General features: G+C 38.2%; 1 protein-coding gene across 1 annotated transcript; it reads right to left on the bottom strand.

Moving 5' to 3' along the window:
* Positions 1-13,754: 13,754 nt before the first annotated feature.
* LOC127486387 (zinc finger protein 717-like) lies at positions 13,755-16,926 on the bottom strand. Its single transcript, XM_070067870.1, has 3 exons — positions 16,627-16,926; positions 16,285-16,377; positions 13,755-15,109 (listed from the first exon to the last, which is right to left on the bottom strand). The coding sequence occupies exons 1-3, from the start codon at positions 16,826-16,828 to the stop codon at positions 13,755-13,757; spliced, it is 1,650 nt and encodes a 549-aa protein (XP_069923971.1). The 5' UTR covers positions 16,829-16,926.
* Between the last annotated feature and the right edge of the window lie 1,939 nt (positions 16,927-18,865).

Consider the following 18,865-nt stretch of genomic DNA (forward strand, 5'->3'; position numbering starts at 1 on the left):
CTAATGAGAATCTTCTTAAAACTTCCACTTGACAAAGGCATTTATAAATTTTGTTAAATTTTTCTGTAAGATAAAAGCCATGTCTTTAACATGGTATCAAGGACACCAAGTTCTTAAGCATTAGGATTAATTTGATTTTTTATTTATTGAAAAAGCGAGAGAGAGAAAAGACAGAGAAGGAAACAGAGACAGAGACCCAAATGGCCACAATGGCCAGCACTGTCCCAGGTCAAAACCAGGAATGTGAAACTCCACCCAGGATTCCCACATGGCTGGCAGAAACCCAACCACATGGACCATCTGCTACCATCCCAGACAAATTGCTAGGGAGTTGTATTGGAAGCAGAGAATCTAAGATTCAAACGGGCACTTAGATATGCAATGCCTGCATTGCATGCAGTGGCTTAAGCCAGTAGAACAAAACACCAGGCCCAGATTTTTTAATTTTACATCTGGATCATTCAATGATTTTCTATGAAATTCTACAATAGAAAAATATTTATCTTTCAGATTATCCAGATCCAAACACCCACAGCATATTATTAGAGAAATGGGTGTCGTATTTCTTAAAATGTCAGTGCCCTGAAAGCCACACTAGAAATAATGGTATTTAGGTACAAGGCCACATTCTGGTAATTTAGGTGTAATTTTTACTAAACTCCTTTCAATTGAAAAGATCCCTATTGATAAAGCAAGAATCTAGGCTAAATGATTTTAATTCTGGAAAAATCTGTGTTTTTTTCTTTATTTTTCTTCATTTATTTGACAGAGTTAGACAGTGAGGGAGAGAGACAAAGAGAAAAGGTCTTGCTTCCATTGGTTCACCCCCAAATGGCCACTATGGCCAGAGCTACACCAATCCGAAGCCCGGAGCCAGGTGTTTCCTCCTGGTCTCCCATGCATGGACCCAAGCATTTGGGCCATCCTCCACTGCCCTCCAGGACCACAGCTGAGAGCTGGACTGGAAGAGGAACAACCGGGACTAGAACCCGATGCCTAATGGGATGCCAGCACCACAGGCAGAGGATTAGCCAAGCAAGCCATGGGGCCGGACCCAAAATCTGTTTTTTTTAAATTATATTTAAGGTATGCAAGCTTCACGTATTTCATATATACAGATTTTGGAACATATTTTAAGTCAATTGATACAGTAAGGCTGTTAGTTACTCATGAGGCCATTTCCATGGCTTAAATCCCCACACACAAGCCAACTCTCTCCCGTTCACTATCTTTTCAGTAACTGTTCTCCATAGTTTTCATTTTAAAATAAATGGCAAAAACAGTAGGATGCATGAATTCTCCTTAATAATATAAACAATCAATTAGGGAAAGTGGCTTATAAGGCAAAAGCTCTAAACATGATAGGATAATGAATTTGTATTCTGTGAAAACTGTCAATCACAGGATAGCAGGAAGTTTTACTAACAGGATGCTTCAAATGTAAATAGCCGCAAAATATTGTTTGCAAAGGTTAGATTTGTCTCTGAAGTTTAAGAATTATAATGATGATTACAATGTAAAATATAAAAACTGGTTTTTAAGACTTTAAAATAATAATTTCTGAATTAATGCAATATATTTTTCTATTCAATAAAAGAGAAACATAGAAAAATTATGGAGGCCCATACAGAAAATAATACAAAGTGATTCCAGTTAAGAATACGCAACATCAAGTACCTGCATTGTAGCACTGCTGGTTAAGCTACCACCTGTGATGCTGGCATCCTCTGTTGGAGCTGGTTTGGGTATCTAGTGACGCACTTGTAATCCAGCTCCCTGCTAATATTAATTCTAATTCATCCAGCAGCAGAGGTTGGCCCAAGTATGTGGGCCCCTGTCACCCCAATGGGAGACTCCGATCAGGTTCCAGGCTCCTGGCTACAGCCTGGACCAAGCAAAAAAATTGTGGTAATTTGGGGCAACACATCAGAAGTTGGAAGATATCTCTCTCTCTCTCTCTCTTTCTCTCTCTCTCTGCTTTTCAAATAAAATATATTGGTAACAAAAAAAGGAAAAGCAACCTCAAAAACTGTGAAAATCATTTGTGACCTTTCAAAAATATTTATTTGTAAGTCTAAGTTAGAAAGACACACACACACACACAGAGAGAGAGAGAGAGAGAGAGATCTTCTATGCACTGGTTTACTCCCCAAATGGCTGCAACAGCTGAGTCTGGGCCAGGCCGAAGCAAGGAGCCAGGAGTTTCTCTCAGGTCTCCCACATGTAGGTATGGGCCCAAGGACCCAGACCATTCTCCTCTACTTTCCCCAGGTACATCACCAGGGAGCTGGATGGGACTTAAACTGGCACTCGTGTGGGATGCGGGCACTGCAGATGGTGGCATAATCTGCTGCATCAAGCACTTCCCCCTATTTATTTTTGAGGCAGAGCTGCAGAGAGAGAGAGAGAGAGAGAGAGAGAGAGAGAGATCTTACATTCTCTGGTTCACCCCCAATTGGCTGCAGTATCTGGAATGGGACTGGGTCAGCCTTAAGCCAGGAGCCAATGGTTTCATCCTGGTCTCTCACATAGGTGCAGGGTCTCAAGCACTTGTGTCATCCTCTGATGCTTTCCTGGGTGCATTAGCATCAGCTGGATTGGATTTGGGGAATGAACCAGTGGATGGAATACTGTCTCTGTATCTCCCTCTCTCTGTAACTTGGCCTCTCATATAAATAAATAAACTAATTCCAATTCATGTTAACTATTTAAACCAACTGAAAAAACTGGATTCCTCCCAAACTCCTGTTAAGCAGTTAGCATGATCTTAATTATAAAATCAGAAAAAGATACAAAGAAAATGAACTGTAGACCAATATCTCTGATGAGTGTTCATGCATACATCCTCAACAAATTACTATCCAATAGAATCCATCACCACATCAGAAAGATCACTCACCCAGACCAAGTGTGATTTATCCATCATATGCAGGGATTGTTTAATATGCACAAATCAATAAATGTGATACATCATATTAGCGAATTGAAGAATGAAGACCATATGTATGATTATCTCAATAGCTGCAGAGAAAGCATTTGATGAAACACAAAATCCTTTCATGATAAAATTTTAAGAAAACTGTGTATAGAGGGAGCATTTCTCAACACAATCAAGATAATATATGACAAATAAACAGTCACCATAATACTTTTGGGTAAAAAGTTGGAAGCATTTTCATTGAGATCCAGAACCAGACAAGGATGTCCACTTTGACCACTACTATTCAATACAATTCTGGAAGTTTTAGCCAGAGCCATTAGACAAAAAGAAAGAAAAGGTGTAAAATTGGGAAAGGAAGACATCAGATTATCCTTGTTTGTGGATTATATGATCTGATACATAGGAAAACCAAAAGAATCCACTAAAGGTTATTGGAATTCATAAGAGAAATTTGCAAAGTTACAGAATATAAAATCAACACATAAATATCAAAAGCTTTTATATACATAAACAATGTAATAGCTGAAATAGAACTTAATAACATCAGTCTCATTCACAATAGCTACAAAGAATAAAATCTGTTGAAGCAAGAATACAAAGATTTCTCCAATGAAAGTTACATGAGGAAATAAATAGAAAAGAATCAAAATTGGAAAAATCTTCCATGTCCATGCATTGGAAGAAATAATTTATCAAAATCTCCATACTGCAAAAACAATTTACATATTCAATGCAATCCCAATCAAAATGCTGAAACATTTTTCTCAGATGTGCATAAAATCAACCTAAAAGTCTTACAAAATCATGAGACCAAAAGTAACCAAAGCAATCATAAACATTAAAAGTAAAGCTGGAGGCATCACAAGAACAGATTTCAAGAAATATTACAGGGCAATTATAATCAAATCAGTTTGGTATTGACACAAAATTAGACAGGTCAACCAATGGAACAGACTAGAGACTCCAGAAATTAACTAATGCATCTACAACCAAGAAATCTTTGACAATTGACCTAAAATCACTTGCTGCAGAAAGGGCATTCTTTTCAACAAATGATGTTGGAAAAATTGGATCTCTGTATACATGAGTATGAAACAAGAACACCTATCTTATTCCCTACATAAAATCATATCTAGTGAATCAAGGACTTAAATCTGAGACCTGAAACCACCAAATTATTCAAGGAAAACTAAGACAAAACACTACAAGACATTGGCTCATGCAAAGGCTTCTTGGAAAACGCTTCAGAAACACAGACAAAAAAGGCACTCATAGACAAATGAGATTACATGAAGCTAGGAAGCTTCTACACTGGAAAGGAAATGCTCAACAAATTAAAGAGGAAATCAACAGAAAGGGATAAAATATTTGCAAACTAAAAATTCCATAGAGGACTAATACCAGGATATATAAAGAGCTCAAGAAACTCAACAACAAAAAACAAGCAATCCAGTTAAGAAATGGGCTAAAGATATAAACAGGGATTTTTTAAAGGATGGAATACAAATGGCCAACAGACACATGGAAAGATGCTCAGGGTCACTTCGCATCAGGAAAATGCATATAAAATCCATAATGAGGTTTTACTTCACAACAATTAGAATGAGTATCATACAAAAATCAAACAACAACAAATTGCGGTGAGAATGTGATGAAAAAGGAACTTTAATCCACTGTTGATGGGAATGCAAATTAGTGCAGCCAACATTTGAAGACAGTATTGAGATTCCTCAGAAATCTGTAAATAGATCTCCCATATGAACTAGCAATCCCAGTCCTGGTTATTTGCCCAAAGAGAATGAAATCAGCTTATGTAATATTATCTGCACCCTCTGTTTATTGCATCTCAATGCACAATACCTAAGATATGGAATTAACCCAGATGTCCATCAACTGATAACTATGAAATCGTGAGATGCACACACACTCACACACTCACACACACACACAATGGAATTAAAAATGAAATTTTTAATTAAACATTTTAATGAAAAAAATTTTATTAAAAATTGAAATCCTTTTTTTTTAGCCAGAAACTAGATGAAACTGGGGACTATTATGATTACTGAAATAAGCCAGCCCCGTAAAAGTAAATAGCATATGTTACCCTCATTAGTTATGGCTAATATACAGAGTAAAAAATGTAGTGTGTATGATCAAAATTGATATTTTTACATTTGATTTTTTTCAGTCCTGGTCTATACTCTTGAGGAACAGTTTTTTTTTTTTTTTTTTTGGTTGATTTTTTTTGTTGTTGTTATTTTACTGACTTACAACTTGTTACTGGTTGAATTCTTTATTTAGTGGAGGGTTAAGCTTGTGTATAAAGTAAATTAAAAGTATGTCATTGTAAAAATTAAGGGGAAAATAAGAAAGAAAGGAGGAGGGAGGGAGGGAGAGACAGAGAGAAAAAGAGTAGATTGGGAAGTATCATTATTCTCTTAACTCCAATTCTTCTCAAACTATTCAGAACAATCGAAGAAGAGGGAATCCTCCCAAATTCTTTCTATGAAGCCAGCATCACCTTAATTCCTAAGCCGGAAAAAGATGCAGCACTGAAAGAGAATTACAGACCAATATCCCTGATGAACATAGATGCAAAAATCCTCAATAAAATTCTCGCCAATAGAATGCAACAACACATCAGAAAGATCATCCACCCAGACCAAGTGGGATTTATCCCTGGTATGCAGGGATGGTTTAATGTGCGCAAGACAATCAATGTGATACACCACATTAACAGACTGCAGAAGAAAAACCATATGATTCTCTCAATAGATGCCGAGAAAGCATTTGATAAAATACAACACCCGTTCATGATGAAAACTCTAAGCAAACTGGGTTTGGAAGGAACATTCCTCAATAGAATCAAAGCAATCTATGAAAAACCCACAGCCAACATCCTATTGAATGGGGAAAAGTTGGAAGCATTTCCACTGAGATCTGGGACCAGACAGGGATGTCCACTCTCATCACTGCTATTCAATATAGTTCTGAAGGTTCTAGCCAGAGCTATTAGGCAAGAAAAAGAAATTAAAGGGATACAAATTGGGAAGGAAGAACTCAAACTATCCCTCTTTGCAGATGACATGATTCTTTATTTAGGGGACCCAAAGAACTCTACTAAGAGACTATTGGAACTCATAGAAGAGTTTGGCAAAGTAGCAGGGTATAAAATCAATGCCCAAAAATCAACAGCCTTTGTATACACAGACAATGCCATAGCTGAGGAAGAACTTCTAAGATCAATCCCATTCACAATAGCTACAAAAACAATAAAATACCTTGGAATAAACTTAACCAAGGACGTTAAAGATCTCTACGATAAAAATTACAAAACCTTAAAGAAAGAAATAGAAGAGGATACCAAGAAATGGAAAAATCTTCCATGTTCATGGATTGGAAGAATCAATATCATCAAAATGTCCATTCTCCCAAAAGCAATTTATAAATTCAATGCAATACCAATCAAGATACCGAAGACCATCTTCTCAGATCTGGAAAAATTGGTGCTGAAATTTATATGGAGGCACAAGAGACCTCGAATAGCTAAAGCAATCTTGTACAACAAAAACAAAGCCGGAGGCATCACAATACCAGATTTCAGGACATACTACAGGGCAGTTGTAATCAAAACAGCATGGTACTGGTACAGAAACAGATGGATAGACCAATGGAACAGAATAGAAACACCAGAAATCAACCCAAACATCTACAGCCAACTTATATTTGATCAAGGATCTAAAACTAATTCCTGGAGCAAGGACAGTCTATTCAATAAATGGTGCTGGGAAAATTGGATTTCCACGTGCAGAATCATGAAGCAAGACCCCTACCTTACACCTTACACAAAAATCCACTCAACATGGATTAAAGACCTAAATCTACGACCTGACACCATCAAGTTACTAGAGAACATTGGAGAAACCCTTCAAGATATTGGCACAGGCAAAGAGTTTCTGGAAAAGACCCGGGAGGCACAGGCAGTCAAAGCCAAAATTAACTATTGGGATTGCATCAAATTGAAAAGTTTCTGTACTGCAAACAAAACAGTCAGGAGAGTGAAGAGACAGCCGACAGAATGGGAAAAAATATTTGCAAACTATGCAACAGATAAAGGGTTAATAACCAGAATCTACAAAGAGATCAAGAAACTCCACAAAAACAAAACAAACAACCCACTTAAGAGATGGGCCAAGGACCTCAATAGACATTTTTCAAAAGAGGACATCCAAATGGCCAACAGGCACATGAAAAAATGTTCAAGGTCATTAGCAATCAGAGAAATGCAAATCAAAACCACAATGAGGTTTCACCTCACCCCGGTTAGAATGGCTCACATGCAGAAATCTACCAACAACAGATGCTGGCGAGGATGTGGGGAAAAAGGGACACTAACCCACTGTTGGTGGGAATGCAAACTGGTCAAGCCACTATGGAAGTCAGTCTGGAGATCCCTCAGAAACCTGAAGATAACCCTACCGTTCGACCCAGCCATCCCACTCCTTGGAATTTACCCAAAGGAATTTAAATTGGCAAACAAAAAAGAGGTCTGCACCCTAATGTTTATTGCAGCTCAATTCACAATAGCTAAGACCTGGAACCAACCTAAATGCCCATCAACGGTAGACTGGATAAAGAAACTATGGGATATGTACTCTTTAGAATACTATACCGCAGTAAGAAACAATGAAATCCAGTCATTTGCAACAACATGAGGAATCTGGAACACATCATGCTGAGTGAAATAAGCCAGTCCCAAAGGGACAAATAACATATGTTCTCCCTGATCGGTGACAACTGACTGAACACCAAAAAGGAAACCTGTTGAAGTGAAATGGACACTATGAGAAACGGTGACTTGATCAGCATAGCCCTGACTGTTAATGAACAACTTAATACATTATCCCTCTTAGTAGTTTTTTTGTCTTTTCTACTTAATATGACTGGTTTAATTCTGTAATTAATACACAGTTATTCTTAAGTGTTGAAAATTAACTGAAATGTGATCCCTGTTAAACATAAGAGTGGGAATAAGAGAGGGAAGAGATGTATAATTTGGGACATGCTCAAGCTGACTTGCCCCAAATGGTAGAGTTAGAAACATACCAGGGGACTCCAATTTAATCCCATCAAGGTGGCATGTACCAATGCCATCTCACTATTCCAAGTGATCAATTTCAGTTCACAATTGATCATAATGAAAGGACTAAGAGTCAAAGGGAGCACATAAACAAGTCTAGTACCTGCTAACACTAACCGATAGAATAAAGGGGAGAGTGATCCAACATGGCAAGTGAGATACTCAGCAGACTCATAGAATGGCAGATGTCCTAAATAGCACTCTGGCCTCAGAATCAGCCCTAAAGGCATTCCGATCTGGCTGAAAAGCCCATGAGAGTATTTCAGGCATGGAAAGCCAAGACACTCTGGCAAAAGATCTCTGTGAGTGAGATCCCAGTGGAAAGAACGGGTCTTCAGGGAGGGAGGTGCCTTTCTCTGAAGGGAGGAGAGAACCTCCACTTTGACTATGACCTTGTCTAAACAAGATAAGAATCGGAGAACTCAGAGGGCTTCCATAGCCTTGGAAACTCATGACTGGAGCATAGGGAGACTACTGATGCCATAGACAGGAGTTTCAATTGGTAAAGTCAACAACAGGAGTCACTGTGCACTTACTCCTCATGTAGGATCTCTGTCCTTAATGTGCTGTGTATTGAGATTTAATGCTATAACGAGTACTCAAACAATATATTTCACTTTGTGTTTCTATTGGGGTGCAAACTATTGAAATCTTTACTTAATGTGTACTAAACTGATCCTCTGTAAAAAAAAAAAAAAAGAAATTATCAACTCCCAACTTGACTCTCACTGGGATCAAACATGACAATAGGTCTGATCTGATTTCATCATCATTTAAAAAAATCATCTATTATTTTTCACTTTATGTTTCTGTGTGGGAGCAAACTGTTGAAATCCTCACTTAATGTATACTAAGCTGATCTTCTGTATATTAAGATAATCGAAAATGAATCTTGATGTGAATGGAAGGGGAGAGGGAGTGGGAAAGGGGAGGGTTGTGGGTGGGAGGGACGGTATGGGGGGGAAGCCATTGTGATCCATAAGTCGTACTTTGGAAATTTATATTCATTAAATAAAAGTTTAAAAAAATAAAAAAAAAATTTCCAATACCTCTTATTACTAAGCATTTTCTCAAAAAAATGACTGTTATACCACTTTGGTAGGTAGCTAAATTACTGCTGCCTTTTCTGTAGGGAAGTTTAGCATTATTTATTATAACCCATAAATGTCCCTACTCTGGGTCCCAGTAATTGATCTCAAGCTTAGTAATTCAACTTACACAAAGCATTCTAATCTTAAAACCAGACATATGACTTATGAAGAGTGTTTACTATAATTATTCATCATAGAAAATTGTTAAAGCTTAAGAGGTCAAAAGGAGAGGTTAATATTTTCAGCCAATTGAAATCACGAATTTTTTTTAACTTTTATTTAGTGAATATAAATTTCCAAAGTACAGCTTATGGATTACAATGGCTTCCCCCCATAAATTCCCTCCCACCTGCAACCCTCCACTTTCCCACTCCCTTTCCCATTCCATTCACATCGATTCATTTTCAATTCTGTTTATATACAGAAGATCAGTTTAGCATACATTAAGTAAAGATTTCAACAGTTTGCACCCACACAGAAACAAAAAGTGAAAAGTACTGTTTGAGTACTAGTTATAGTATTAAATCACAATGTACAGCACACTAAGGACAGAGATCCTACATGAGGAGTAAGTGCACAGTGACTCCTGTTGTTGACTTAACAAATTGACACTCTTGTTTATGGCATCAGTAATCACCCTAGCCTCTTGTCATGAGTTGCCAAGGCTATGGAAGCCCCCTGAGTTCACCAACTCTGAACGTATTTACACAAGGTCGTAGTCAAAGTGGAGGTTCTCTCCTCCCTTCAGAGAAAGGTACCTCCTTCTTTGATGACCTGTTCTTTCCACTGGTATCTCACTCACGGAGATCTTTCATGAAAAAAAAAATGACCCAAATCACGAACTATAAGAAGAATAATTAACAACATGAAGGGAAAAACACGTTACACATCGTTGAGTAGGAAATGTAGACTACAAAATGCCATGTCTATTTTGGTCATGGTTTTGTTTGTAGAAGTATACATCTATATGCATGTATCTTTATGTACATGTTAAGTGACTGAATATGGAAGGAGATTTGATCTCTTCCCATAACTTATACTAAATTTTCTGAATGTTCTGTGATGCACATATAATGCATACATGTAAACAGAGACACATTTTTAGAATGAAATTAAGGAAAATCTTCAACATATTTATACACTTTAAAGGCAGTTATAGAGACAGTGAAGAAGAGAGAGATCTTCCATCTGATGGTCCACTCTCCAAATAGCCACGATGGCCAAGACTGGGCCATGCTGAAGCCAGGAGCCAAGAACTCTATCCACTCTAATATATTAGGATATTTTAAAATGAGAAAATAGAATTTCTTTCTAATCTCATAGATAAGAATGATAATCAAAATGAAAGTATCTACAATGTTTCATTTTGCTTTAAATATTTGTCAAATTATATATTTAAATATTTCTCAAATTGGTAATTTTTAAACTACCAATATGCAATATTGTTTGTATACACAATTCTGAAATAATAATGATATATCCTCCTCTTTCTCCCACTCTTCTTCCTTGTATTTTTCTTTAGTTTTTGAGATAACATTTTAAATACACTTTACAGTAAAAAAAAAAAGTCTTAATACTTCACCAAAAAAAGTTTAACAAATAAAATGCAAAAAGACCCTAGTTTAGTAGGAATATAGTGAATGGCTATAAACAATATTTAAAAATGAAGACATTAAATGAGAAACTAATATGTGTCCTAATTCCTTTACAAAAAGTCTCATGGGAAATCTTTCATTATTTACCAAATATCAGTGCAAAAACATCTATTATATGATCTCTTTAAAAAAGCATTGTGTGTAATAAAGTAGAACTTTTCTCAAGTTTTCTTGACAGTCTCACAGAAAAACTGTTTAATAAATTTAAACAGTTTCAACCTTCTTGTAAATTTTAGAAATCAGTAGGCATTCTACACTGTTTCTACTTAATAATTCCACATACTAGAACTACTGGGGAATTTCCTAGAAAGCTACACAGAAAGGCCAGGTCCTGGAACTGAGACCCTGTTTCCCACATGGGAAGAAAGGAGAACTGAGGACCCCATAGATGACAGTTCCTCACGTGCATGAACCCCATACACACAGCACTGCTGCTCCCTAGTGACCACTCTGTCCCCACTGCACAATCGGGGAGATGCGGGGCTGCAACCCCTCAGCTCTCCATAGATGGCTCTGGGGATGAGACTTCTCTGCTAACAAGAAAGGGGCAGGGTGCCTGGGTCCAGGGTGCCAGTCAAGGAACCCAGGGAAGTGCTGTGCTGACAGTGAGATGAAGCCCAATGTTCCACAGATGACCTCTGGGAGCCCACGTCCTGCCAGAAGGTACCACCAGCTTCCCCTTCCCCGACTCTGGACACCTGGCCACACACACTCACCATTCCCAGGCATCCGAGATAGGCTGTGTTGCGGTGGACAAGGTCAGCTAACAGCAGATACCACACTAGTTCCTGAGTCTCCCAGTGGCAGAGGCCCCTCCTTGGACCTCTCTCCTCCAGGAATTTGGAACTCTACGGTGTAACAATCCAGTGTGATTTTGTGGCAGTGACATCACCGCACCTGATTGGACAGCTCACGTAGCCGTCAGCACGCAGGACCCAGCAGATGCAACAAATCAGCATCTTTACAGCAGGGACATGAAACTCCAGGCTGCTTCAGATGGTAGAGAGGTGAGGCCTGGGTTCAGGGGCCAAGGGCCTCCTCTAGGCTGCACCCTTTCACCAGCGGGATCCTGCCACCTGCTGGGACCCTCCTGCCTCCTCATGGGTCTTCCTGGGAGAATCCCACCTGGAGGCTGCAGTAACTTGCTTAGGGTGAATTAGAGTATATTGGCTATTTATTGGCTTTGGTGTTTTACATTTTCTTCATATTTCAGACTCATTTCAATGTGGGGTTTTTAATGCTGATATTTGAATGTTTCTACATATTACATAATTCAATCCTTCTTTTTTAACCTCTCTACTGTACTTATTTGTTTTCTATTCTGCCTCTTGCCCATTAATATTATTTTATGTTTGTTTCTTGCTAGTGCTTAATAATTAGTGGATTTTATACATTGATCTTTCCAGTAATATTGTTGAGTTTGTGTATCAGTTGTATTATTTTTAGATTTTATGAATTATCTATGTATTTAAGGGCCATCCTATATAATTATGTGTGTATATGTACACACATGTATTTATATGTATAATTTTTTCCTTAGAAATTGATCTTTACACATTGTGTTTCCTTTTTGCCACTTTATTTCCTTGACAATGGCAAAGGAATACCTTTCTCTCTGTCTCTCTCTCACTGTCCACTCTGCCTGTCCAAAAAAAAAAAAAAAAAAACCAACATGGTACTGGTACAGAAACAGATGGATAGACCAATGGAACAGAATAGAAACACCAGAAACCAATCCAAACATCTACAACCAAGTTTTAATTGATCAAGGAGCTAAAACTAATTCCTGGAGCAAGGAGAGTCTATTCAACAAATGGTTCTGGGAAAAATAGATTTCCACATGCAGAACCATGAAGCAAGATCCTTACCTTATACTTTATACAAAAATCCAGTCAACATGTAGATCTAAATCTACAACCCAACACTATCAAATTATTAGAGAACATTGGAGAAATGCTACAAAATCTGGGCACAGGCAAAGACGTCTTGGAAAAAAACCCCAGAGGCACAGTCAGTCAAAGCAAAAATTAACAATTGGGATTACATCAAATTGAGAAGTTTCTGTATTGCAAAAGAATCAGGAAAGTGAAAAGGAACCAACAGAATGGGAAAAAAAATTTTGCAAACTATGCAACCAATAAAGTTTTAATAACCAGAATCTACTAAGAGATTGGCCGGCACCAAGGCTCAATAGGCTAATCCTCCACTTGTGGCGCCAGCACTCGGGGTTCCAGTCCCAGTCGCTCCTCTTCCAGTCCAGCTCTCTGCTGTGTCCTGGGAAGGCAGTGGAAGATGGCCCAAGTCCTTGGGCCCTGCACCAGCATGGGAGACCAGGAGGAAGCACCTGGCTTCTGGTTTTGGATCGGCACAGTGTGCCAGCTATAATGACCATTTGGGAGGTGAACCAATGGATGGAAGACCTTTCTCTCTCTGTGTCTAACTCTGCCTGACTAAAAAAAAAAAAAAAAAAGAAAAGAAAAAGAATAAAAGTAAAAAAATAAGAGATCAAGAAACTTCACAACAACAAAACAAACAACCCACTTAAGAGATGGGCCAAGGACCTCAATAGACATTTTTCAAAGAGGAAATCCAAATGGCCAATAGGCACATGAAGAATTATTCAGGGTCACTAGCAATCAGGGAAATGCAAATCAAAACCACAATGAAGTTTCACCTCATCCCGGTGAGAATGGCTCACATTCAGAAATCTACCAACAAGAGATGCTGGTGAGGATGTGGGGAAAGGAGGACACTAACCCACTGTTGGTGGGAATGCAAACTGGTCAAGCCACTATGGAAGTCAGTCTGGAGATTCCTCAGAAACCTGAAGATAACCCTACCATTCAACCCAGCCATCCCACTCCTTGGAATTTACCCAAAGGAAATGAAATTGGCAAACAAAAAAGCTATGTACACCTTAATATTTATTGCATCTCAATGATGAGACGTGACTTCCACATAAAGGCTTTTCCACAGTCATTACATTCATAAGGTTTCTCCCCTGTGTGAATTCTCTGGTGCTTTGTGAGGGTTGATTTACAGCAAAAGGCTTTTCCACAGTCACTGCATTCATAAGGTTTCTCCCCTGTGTGAATTTTCTGATGCGTTATGAGGTGTGACTTCTGGCCAAAGGCTTTCACCACACTCTTTGCATTCATAAGGTTCTCCCCTGTGTGAATTCTCTGATGCTTTGTGAGGACTGATTTACAGTGAAAGGCTTTTCCACAGTCACTGCATTCATAAGGTTTCTCTCCTGTGTGAATTCTTTGGTGATTTATGAGGTATGACTTCTTCCCAAAGGCTTTTCCACAGACATTACATTCATAAGGTTTCTCTCCCCTGTGAATTCTCTGGTGATTTATGAGATGTGACTTAAGGCCAAAAGCTTTTCCACAGTTATTACATTCATAAAGTTTATTCCCTGTGTTAATTATCTGATGCTTTATGAGGTGTGACTTCTGGCCAAAGGATTTTCCACAGTCATTACATTCATAAGGTTTCTCACCTGAGTGAATTCTCTGATGATTTATGAGATGTGACTTCTGGTAAGTGGCTTCTCCATGTTCATTAAACACATGAGAGTTTTCCACTACGTGAGTACTGTAATCAATTGCATGGCAGAATTTATAACTGAATGATTTTCCACAAGGCTTACATGCATAGGGTTTCTTCCCTATATGTGGTCTATGATTTATTTTAAGAGGTGATTGATCAATGACAGGTTCCAAAGAACTACTATATTCATAAACTTTCTCTCTTCTGGGACTTTGTTGATGCATACTGAGGTTAGAATTTTTATGGAAATCATGTTCTATTTGAGTTGTCTTACCAATAGTGGCAGTGGATGTACTACTTTCTACCATAAAATGCCTCTCAGATTTACAAAATATATTTTTCCTTTTGAAGACTTTCCCTTTTCCAATTGGTTCAAATGCCTGTTGCACAGTCTGATTTTTGTGCTGTTGATTAAGAGCCTCACAGATCTGGAGAGCATTCCCAGGTACATTAGTAGCATCAAATTTTTCTCCAGTTTGTAGTTGAACAGGCCCACAGTGCAGATACACATTGTGACATACATTGCGTTCTTCAGGTTTCATTCCTGAATAGATTCTCTTTTTGATACTCAGTTTTGGAATATGGTTTGAACTTAAATGAAGTGTTTTTCTTAATTCAATTATCTTGGGAGTTGATGTCTTATTGTTTTTCATAACATTCTGATTCAGATTTTTGTCCTGACTTTTCTGGTTTTTCCTAATCAGGTCATCCCTTTTCATGGCAACTGAAGTGAGAAAAAAAACAGTGCTGTCAATAAATCAAATATAATTCTTTTTCCTGGCATACTCATGTAAAAGGAATGAAGTTACTTGTATTTAAGAGGGATAGAATTAACAAAATGAATACAAGTCATTGCTTGGAATGTCTGCATCCAAACACAGTGCCAATTTAAGCCCAGGATACTCTGCTTCAAATACAGCTCTCTAGTAATGTATACTAGGGGCAGGAGATAATGGCTCTTGTGCTTGGGACCCTGTGATACATCAGATTGGAATAGTTGGAATGCCAGGCGTTTGGCTTCAAATTAGTCAGACCTAACTGTTGCAGGTATCTGGGACGTAGCTAATAGGAAATCTCTTTCTCACTGTTTCTCCTCTCACTGACTTCCTGCCTTTCACAAAGGTGAAACAACTATATAAGATTTTAAAGAAAGGACATATGTTTAGTAAAAATAATCACCTATTGCCAAGAAATCAATTTTTCCTTGTCCTATTCATTCCAGTTCATTTTTCTAAAATTGTCTGTTTTGTACTTCTCTGATATTTCAAACATCAATATGGGAAACTTTTACTGGATCATTTTCTTGCAGGTGGAGAAGAGTTTAATGTGTCTGTATTCCAAGCAGGATCACATTTAAGGGACAAGATTTGCATCTGTGGTTATCTCATGTTCTGTCTTCCCAGGGAAACAGCATTTGTGGGATTTTTCTAATGAAAAACTGTTTTATCTGCACTCTATTACAGTTTCCCCATATTTCTAAGGAAACCTGATATCCTCAGCCTCTGAGAACTACAACAGTTGCAGAAAGTTCCAATGTACCACCTTCGGTATACATTCATAAGAAATTTAAAGAATTTGTTTCTGTAGACCAGAATCTGCTTAATTTCTTGAAAATTTATTTCTATCTCATTGTGAAGTTGTCATCCCTAGGGACCTCCTTTCATTTTTTACATAAACACTCCTCTGTGATAATATGCAATTCTGGAGATTTTGATCAGTTGCTGAGTTACACATGAAACTTCATTTCCTTCGCCTTTACCAGAGATACTGATCTCCATAGATACTGTAGAATAACTGTGTCTGAAGTAAGACTTGGAAAAATTTCATAAAAAGAGCACCACTCAACATCTGCTGCAATGATTCTACTTTGGCCGCCCTGACCATTATGTACACACTGACCTGGGAGGCTATGATGTAAGCATTCTTTCCCCATCCAGGGCTCTGCTCCTTGCTCCAACTTCAAGATCAAGTCAGGTTTGGTCCTGCAATGCCCTAGTAATGGAAATAATGTAACACTTTGTGAAATCACTATCTTGGGTTAATTAAAGGTGAACAGCTTGGTCCAGGAGCTATGCAACAAATGTTCCAATTTGAATTCCTTCTCAGATAGTATATAATCAGATTCTTCATGGACTCAAATTCTATTCCTGTCCCTCATTTATAAAGTTGATAAATAGTGCTCACTTATTTGTCAAATAGTGAAAAAATGTTACCATTGGGCATGTTATGAGTGTCACTCACCCAAGGAGAACAGGCTGCTGTAGGTCTCCAGCATCACATCCTTGTACAGGATTTTCTGAGCTTGGTTCATGTTCTGCCATTCCTCCCAGGTAAAGTACACAGCCAGGTCTTCAAATGTTATCATCACCTGTGATAGAACACTCCTGGTCAACATGTCAACTCTGTCACATAACAAAAAATGGCAGTTGTATAACTTCTGCATGCATATGGAGGAAGAAGGAAGGATGCCATTTCATTTCAGATTTGTTGAGCATTTGGACAGCCACACAGAAGCATTCAACAGGTTATCAAACCTGTGGTATAAAGGCTGTGAAAAATGCCCAAGCTGGAGGGAAACAGGAATTTCTGTTCAGAAAGGCCTGACTATATCAAGGGCAATTGCACAGTAGGCTGAAATGGGGACAATAGTCACTCTGGAATGAGCAATGTTCAGAAGAATGTAGAAGTATTCAGGGAAAAAGACAAGAAACCATCAGGGAAGCTATGAAGAGATTGTGAACAGAGAATTTCCAGGAAAACACCATGCACAGTCAATGCAATTATGGCAGAGAAAAAAATATTTTAAAAGAGACATTACAGACTTAACTTAGTGTTTATGAAGCCAGCTCAGATACTCTATCTCTGCATCAAATTTCCAAAGAAATTTCCTTGAGAAATTCTGTACTATAATCTGCATTTGTGACTGAGGGAAATGCAGAGAGATTTTTTCGTGAACCTGTAGTAGACACCAGTATTATGGTGCAGCAGATAAGCCTGCACCCTCCACCTGCAATTCAGGCATCCCATGTGAACAGTTTGAGTCCTTGGTGCTCCACATGGGATGCCTGTGGTCATTTTGTGAATGAACCAGTAGATGGAAGGTATCTCTTTCTTACTACCCATTCTTCCATATCTCTATTTGCCTTTCAAATAAGTTAATAAATAAATCTTGGGGCCAGAGCTGTGGTGCAGTGGGTTAACACCCTTGCCTAAAGTGCTGACATCTCATATGGGTGCCATTTCTAGACCCAGCTGCTCCACTCCTGATCTAGCACTCTGCTATGACCTGGGAAAGCAGTAGAAGAACCAAACCCTTGGGTCCTTTAACCCATGTGGGAGACTGAGAAGAAGCTCTGGCTCCTGGCTTCAGATCAGCACAGCTCGGGGCATTGTGGGCAGCCAGGGAGTGAACCAGCAGATGAAGATCTCTCCTCTCTCTCTCTCTCTGCTCTCTCTCTTTGTAACTCTGACTTTCAAATAAAAAATAAATTTTTAAATAAAAACTTAAAACATAAAAGAACCTGCAATAGATTTTTTTCCTCACACAGCCCTTATGCTATCTCTGAATCAAGGTCAGCTCCCCAAATTATGAAGGTCTGCATTACTCTAACAATTAAAAAAATAAATGCAACTGATTTGTGTTTTAGCACTAGCTAACTCTTACCCTTGCAGAATGTTCAGTGTTTATTTCCAGGGTGGTACTGAAACACTGCCCACTACATCATCTATATAACAATAATGACTGTATTTGACATCATGACCCCCAATTTCGAATATTATCCTTGAAGCCTCATTTAAAAATATAAATAATATGTATTTTGCTATGGCAACAGAAAGATGAGACCAAATTGCCTTATGTTAGATTACTTCAATGCTTCATAGTCATGACAAATTCATTTGTCTTGTTTTTATATATTCCCTAAGAATAAAATTTATCTTTATTTTTCCATTTTTATTAACAAATTATTATAAATCTAAAAAGAAAACTGACAGCAACCTGAGAATAATTAAAAAAAAAAAAAACACTTACAGGGCCAGTGCTGTTGCACAGTGGGATAAAGCCCCAGTCCTCAGAGCCAGCATCCCATATGAGTGCCAGTTTGAGTCCTGGCTTCTCCACCTCAAATCCTGCTCCTACAAATATTACTGGGAAGGTACTGGAGGATGACTCAAGGGCGTGGGCCCATGCACCTATGTGAGAGATGCAGAAGGATCCTACCTCTTGTCTGTAGATTGGCTCAGCTCTGACCATTGTGGCCTTTTGGGGAATGAACCAGCAGATGCAAGACTTTCTTTCTCTCTCTCTTTTTCTGTTACTCTCTGTGACTATGTCTTTCAAATGCATAAAATAAATATGTTTTTAAAAGTACACAATCTGCAGGTGATGTATTAATTTTCTTTGCTCTTTGAAATATCTGGAGGTGTCCTGAATCATACCTGGAAGAAAACATAAATGCAAGCATTTAAAAGAAAATTTCAT

The sequence above is a fragment of the Oryctolagus cuniculus genome, unplaced genomic scaffold (assembly GCF_964237555.1).
Source record: "Oryctolagus cuniculus unplaced genomic scaffold, mOryCun1.1 SCAFFOLD_57, whole genome shotgun sequence".
NCBI lineage: Eukaryota > Metazoa > Chordata > Mammalia > Lagomorpha > Leporidae > Oryctolagus > Oryctolagus cuniculus.